At 43.6% G+C, this 6,089-nt stretch overlaps 1 protein-coding gene across 1 annotated transcript in view; it reads left to right on the top strand.

Annotated features, from left to right (window-relative positions):
- Positions 1-6,089, top strand: part of Adtrp (androgen dependent TFPI regulating protein) — a 61,566-nt gene that overhangs the window by 42,845 nt on the left and 12,632 nt on the right. Inside the window, exon 4 of the mRNA XM_029547569.1 lies at positions 5,639-5,754. Coding sequence (XP_029403429.1) covers positions 5,639-5,754 — 116 coding nt within the window. The remainder of the gene's footprint in view (positions 1-5,638; positions 5,755-6,089) is intronic.

The following is a 6,089-nucleotide window of genomic DNA, read 5'->3' as shown; positions in this document are numbered from 1 at the left end:
CTTCTCCTTCTTCTTCTTCTTCTTCTTCTTCTTCTTCTTCTTCTTCTTCTTCTTCTTCTTCTTCTTCTTCTTCTTCTTCTTCTTCTTCTTCTCCTTCTTCTTCTTCTTTGGGTTTTTCAAGACAGGGTTTCTCTGTGTAGCCCTGGCTGTCCTGGGACTCACTCTGTAGACCAGGCTGACCTCGAACTCAGAAATCCGCCTGCCTCTGCCTCCCGAGTGCTGGGATTAAAGGTGTGCGCCACCACTGTCCGGCAGTCTTCTTTTAAAACTATAAGATTGAGACAGGAGAAGAAGCTCGCAGGTTGCAGAAACATGATAGTTAAAACCAAAAAATATCTTAGAGGTAAAAGCCGACTGACCTGTGTGTGGACTTCTGAACTACCCTATTATTAGATTTACTTCAAGCAAAACTGCACCTTAAAAAAAAAAAAAAATACAGAAAACAAAAAAAAACCCAGAACTCTAGCATTTTTATTGCTACTTGTTTAGAGTATGAGAACCCTAAAGCTGACTTCAGACACACCAGAAGAAGGCATTGGATCCCATTGCAGATGGTTGTGAGCCACCATGTGGTTGCTGGGAATTGAACTCAGGACCTCCGGAAGAGCAGTCAGTGGTCTTAACCACTGAGCCACCAGAGTCTGCAATGCAGATAGCTTCCGTTTGGGAGTAGAAAATACTCACAGCTGCGTGCCTAAGACCTCCACCATTGTCTTGTGGAGATCTGAGGCAGAAAGTCAGTGAGGGACATTAGTTGGGGAAGCAGGTCAAAGCTATTAGCTGGGGAGTGTGTGGTGTTAACAAAACTGCCCTAACAGGATTAACCAAACAGCTCTCACTGTAATGAGGAGCCTCGTGACAAGCCAGGGAGTAACAATTCTTCAATAACGCTTGCTTGGTCTTCGTTTTTTCCATCTTTTGCATTCATATTTCAAATTGTGACTTGGTGTTTTGGTTACAATTCTCCCCAAGGGGTTTTTGTGCTGATTCCTTTTATTCGTTATGGTGTGTCTGGTTTATCGTAAGAGTCATCTTTATGTATCCAGAAATGAGGTCTTATTAGCACACTAAAGTTCGTTTAAAAATATCCACCCTTTAGCCCCATAAAAAAAAAAAAAAAAGTATAGTCACTTTTCCAGTCGCTACAGCCAAATGCCTGACAGAAGCAGTTCAGGAAGGAAGGGTTTCCATTGGCTCACAGTTGAAGGAGACCCCAAGCCTGGGAAGCCGTGGTGGCAAGAGCTTGAGTCACATCATGTTCACAGTCGGGAAGCAGAAAGGAAGAATGTGAGGCTCCGACTCCATTTTCTTTTCTACTTAATGTGAGACCCATGGAACGGTGCCACCCACCCATGAGTGGGTCATCCATCCTCAGTTAACCTAATTTGGAGATTCCTGCATTCCAGCATAAAGCTGGCATGCTTTAATGTTTGGGAAAAAACTAACACTGATAGTTGATTCTTGGATAATAAGCATTGTCAATATAATACAATACAATATGCAATACAAGCAAGATTCTGGCAAGGAAAGAAGTAGAGGCGAGAAGCAAAGATCAAACAGTTTTAAAGTCATCATCTGATTTTTAAAATATGTAGTCTCCCTAGTATTTTTCCCCCCAGCAGAGAAAATTAAATGTTCTCCTCAACGCCATCTGCCATCTCCCAGAGTCATAAGGGATCAGTTGGCCTGTAGATATATAGTCTTTGGGACCTCCATGACTCTGAGCAGGCTAAAATTCCTGGGCTGTGGAGTAAGACCGAAAACAAAAACAAAACAGAAACCAAGTTGCTTGTGTATTAAAAAATGATTATTATATTATTAGATATTCTGTATCTATTTATTTTTTTAAAAGATTTATTTATTTATTTATTTATTTTTTTATTTATTTATTTATTTATTATATGTAAGTACTCTGTAGCTGTCTTCAGACACTCCAGAAGAGGGCGTCAGATCTTGTTACAGATGGTTGTGAGCCACCATGTGGTTGCTGGGTTTTGAACTCCAGACCTTCAGAAGAGCAGTTGGGTGCTCTTACCTACTGAGCCATCTCACCAGCCTCTGTATCTATTTATTAATGTTGGAAATTAATATGGTGGCAGTTATTCCTTAACCAGCTAGTTCCCCCAAATAATCGCATAGAGACTTTTTAATTTTTCAAAGCTTAGGCCTTAGCTGGGCAGACTCTCTACTTGGTCATCTAAGTTAACCCAACCACCTAGTCTCATTCAGCCATCTGGCTAGCTATACCTTCCAGGCCTGAAGTCACGAGAGTCTCCTAACATCTCTTGGCAAAAGGAACTACCTGCCTCCATCTCTCCACTGCCCAATCACAGGCTTATAGTTAGCCTTGTAGTGACCAATTAACTTGAGGAGGAATATTGGCACAACAAAAGCTGGTGAGTGTGAGAATTCGCACAACAAAAGCTGGTGAGTGTGAGAATTCACTCCTCTTGGGGGCCACCAGATCTTGAGGTCACAGAAGTTAATCTTTGAATACATCGCAGCAGCAGAGCAACCCCAAGCCCTGTGGGCTTCGCTGCTTACTTCATTGGCTGAGGACTGCTTGAGAGTGAAGCAGAGTAGGCAGTCCATTGTAGTTTCAGTTCCGAGGCAGGGCCGTGGCAACGGCTGCTTAGGAGGTGAATAGGAGCGCACGTGCAAACCATCATCAGGATTTTCCCAGTTGTCACTCTTGCAAGTGAGAAAGAATGGTCCATGAGCCAGGGCATCCTGGTCCTTGTTCACAACCCCAGAGAAGCTAAGGTGCAATTATTATACTAAGACTTAAAGTAATATTTCTCTTGCACCGTTAAGATTCCAAGGCACTCTGACGGAAGCTGGCATTATAGAAAGACCAGGGGAAGAGGAGCAACCAGGAGGGAATACCAGGAAAATAGTATTCTCCACAGTTTTGGAAAGCTGCCTTGGAAGGAGGAATCCACCCCAGGACAACTTCATTGACTAGGAGAGATAGCTTTGCTCCGCCCACTGTGCTTACATAATGACTATTGTTTCAGCCAGGGATGTTTTGTTTACTTCCAAAGGAAATATTTTACCCCCTGTGAGATAATTAATTTTTGTCAGCTTCGCTGTTTATAAGGGAAACTGAGAAACTGTTAATTGAAATACAGAATGAGTCACTGTTTTCTGTAATTTTTGGCAACGTTCTAATTTGTGTCAATCCCAGCCTAATTATTAGATTTTGTTGGAAGCAGAAAGCATATTTGATTTTTTTTCTCTTGCTGAATTCCTTTTCTTCCCCATTTAAAAAAAAAAATATGCTCTCTGGCAAAGGTTATGTAATTTATTTCAGTGTGAGGTGAAACACGGGTACATCTGAAATACTGAGAGGTTTACTGTGTCATGCTTGGCTCTCGTCAGTAGCTCGATATTTACAAAGCCTGTAGATTGAACTCTCCCTGCCTTGCTCCTGCTTACCCTAAGCCCCAGTGAGAAAGTGTGATTCTTTTAAAGACCTTTCTCACTGGGATGGAGCCACGATCTATGGACCATTGCTAATGGTATCTCGGAAGTGAATTTTCCTAGAAGCCATCAGGGGAGAGTTCATTTGGAAATCCAATTGAATGTCACTTGCAAAGGGGCAGGCACCTCGGTAGAGGTGACCAGCCATGCATTCCTGAGTTGTTGGTTGTAAAAGCATTAATCACCATGAACTCATTTACTCCTAATGCAAACATACTGCATTATTCCACAGGAATTCTGTTCCCAGGGATCATTAGTGGGGACAACAGGGAGCTTCTAGTTGTGGGCGAGGTTAATAAAATCTGTCAGCTCAATGGCCAGCATAATGAACCTGTTAATGACTCTTAATAGAAGCTGGATCCCTCCAACTGCTGCAGAGGAAAGGGGGGAAGAGAGGCAGGTGTCTGTGCAGGGCAGACGGCTCTGTCCTTAGTTCCTTCTAGATATGGACGACGTTTAGATCAGTCACTGAGTTAGATCAGGAATCAGACTCTGCTGTGTCTGGGGACTTTGGTACCTGTGGCGGGAAGGGTAGGGAGTTCCCAGAATGACCCACAATGACTCTGCCCCCATCCTCAAAAATGTATGCTCACAAAGCACAGGCTAGGAACATCCATAGACTCAGAGTTATGGATATCCTAAACCTCTTCTCCACCCTGAGTTTACATATAGGAAAGGTGGAATTCACAATAATAATAGCAACAGCCACGGTAGATGGTCACCAGAGCTGTCAAGGACTCATGTATTGTCCCCATTTGACAACAAGAAAGCCCAAGTGGAGAGGGCTTCAGCTAATGTAGCAAGGTGGTATTTAGAAGCTCATGCCCATATGCACCATGCTTCTTCACTGGAAAAACACACAAAAGCAGCAAACTATAGTCAGACCCATCTATCTTGCCAGTCAGGACATTCAGGACCAGGTTCAGGAAAAGTAGATAAAAGCTATGTTATTGGCCATGCCTTGTTACTACAACAGAGGATCCCAGGCCTTCATGATGCGTGGCTGTTCAGTATTATCCACTCGTGACCCTGGCTGTGACATTCCGGCCAATGATGCTCCTACCCCTATCCTTGTCATTTGCTCCTTATTGCCCCAGTCCCACTTGTCACAAAACTTGTCACAATTTGTGTCTCCTGAAGCTCATCTTGATCTCCCAATGGGGCCCTAGGTACAAGGGACAAAAGAAGCTGCCAATTCTTGGGGACTTTACTTGATTTTGTGTGTGGTTTTTGTTCTGTTTTGTTTTTGATGGAATTTTTTTTTTTAAGTTTTTGAAAGATATGAAAAAGCAGATGGTTATAAAAAAGGGAAGACTCGGGAAAGATGCGGTGGACCTCAGGAGTTTCAGATGGAGCCCTATGGATGCTCCATCTGCATAATTCACAGCTCCTACCATCCCTGGCAGGACTGAGCTCAGTGCTGATGGCAGTAGGGAACGCAGAGAATGCGGGGTGTTGTCTGTTCCACCCCCACCCACCCCTAGCTTATGGATGCACAATGTAAGTGTGAGACTACACGGCTCCAGACAGAATGGCAGCAGACTAAGGGAAGTTAGCAACGGAGAAAATTCACAGATAGCTCTATAAAGGATTGCATGAGTTTTAAAGAGCATAGAGAATCCACACACATGGAAAAGACCCAGCCCACTTATGGAGACGAAGTACAGTCTAATAGCGTGTCTGGATTGAGAACAGCATGCAGAATACAAAGGAGAGTGAAGGGCACTGCCCTGTCCAAGTGGGAAAGGAAGGTGGTTTGGTGTAGGTATACACATAAGAGAAAGCAAGTGTGTGTGGATGAGAGGGTATATGAGTGTATGTGCTTGGCATGTGAACATGTGCGTGTGTGTGTGTGTGTGTGTGTGTGCATGTGTGTGTGTTAGGAAGGCACAGTAGGCAGCATGTAAGGTCAGAAAGGATGGTAGTACATTTCTAAAAGCCTTAGAACCCAAACAGAGGAGTTTAGACCAACATAGCAGGTAACAGGAAGTCACGGGAGGGCCTTGGGCATCCAAGGAGAATGATCTGACTCGAGTTTTGGAAAGGTCAACCTGGCGATGCCTAAATGGATAGGCTGGAATGGGGCAAAGGAACTGTGGGTACTGTGAGCATCTGGGGAGCTCTGCCTTACAGATTGTCATATTTCCTTCTACAGCATACCTCCATATTTCCCTTTTCGCTGTTTGAAACCATTCTCAGACCACACCACTACCCATCGAAGAAGCTAGGACTTGCCTTGCTGGGTGCTTGTAATTTTGCCTACATCATCAGGTAAGAATGGCATAGGATGGGTCAAATGACACTTGTCATTTGTGACCCAAATCAACATTCCATAAAGGATAGCATTAAATCAGTCCTCCTGTTGATTTAGTTGGTGATCTAACCCTTTAAATTTCCAGGGGAGCAGGGTTCTTATTGTTTGATTTTAATACTCATTTTATAAAAATATCATATTTAGAGGACACACGGGCATGCCTGAACACACACACACACACACACACACACACATACATGCATGCATGTGCACAGGCATACATGTACACACATACACACCAGCATTTGATCACACACACACACACACACACACACACACACACACACACACA

This window comes from Mus pahari, chromosome 16 (genome assembly GCF_900095145.1).
Source record: "Mus pahari chromosome 16, PAHARI_EIJ_v1.1, whole genome shotgun sequence".
In the NCBI taxonomy this organism is placed as follows: Eukaryota; Metazoa; Chordata; class Mammalia; order Rodentia; family Muridae; genus Mus; species Mus pahari.
Note: the sequence above shows the minus strand (reverse complement) of the source record. Positions and strands in the feature narration are given on the sequence as shown.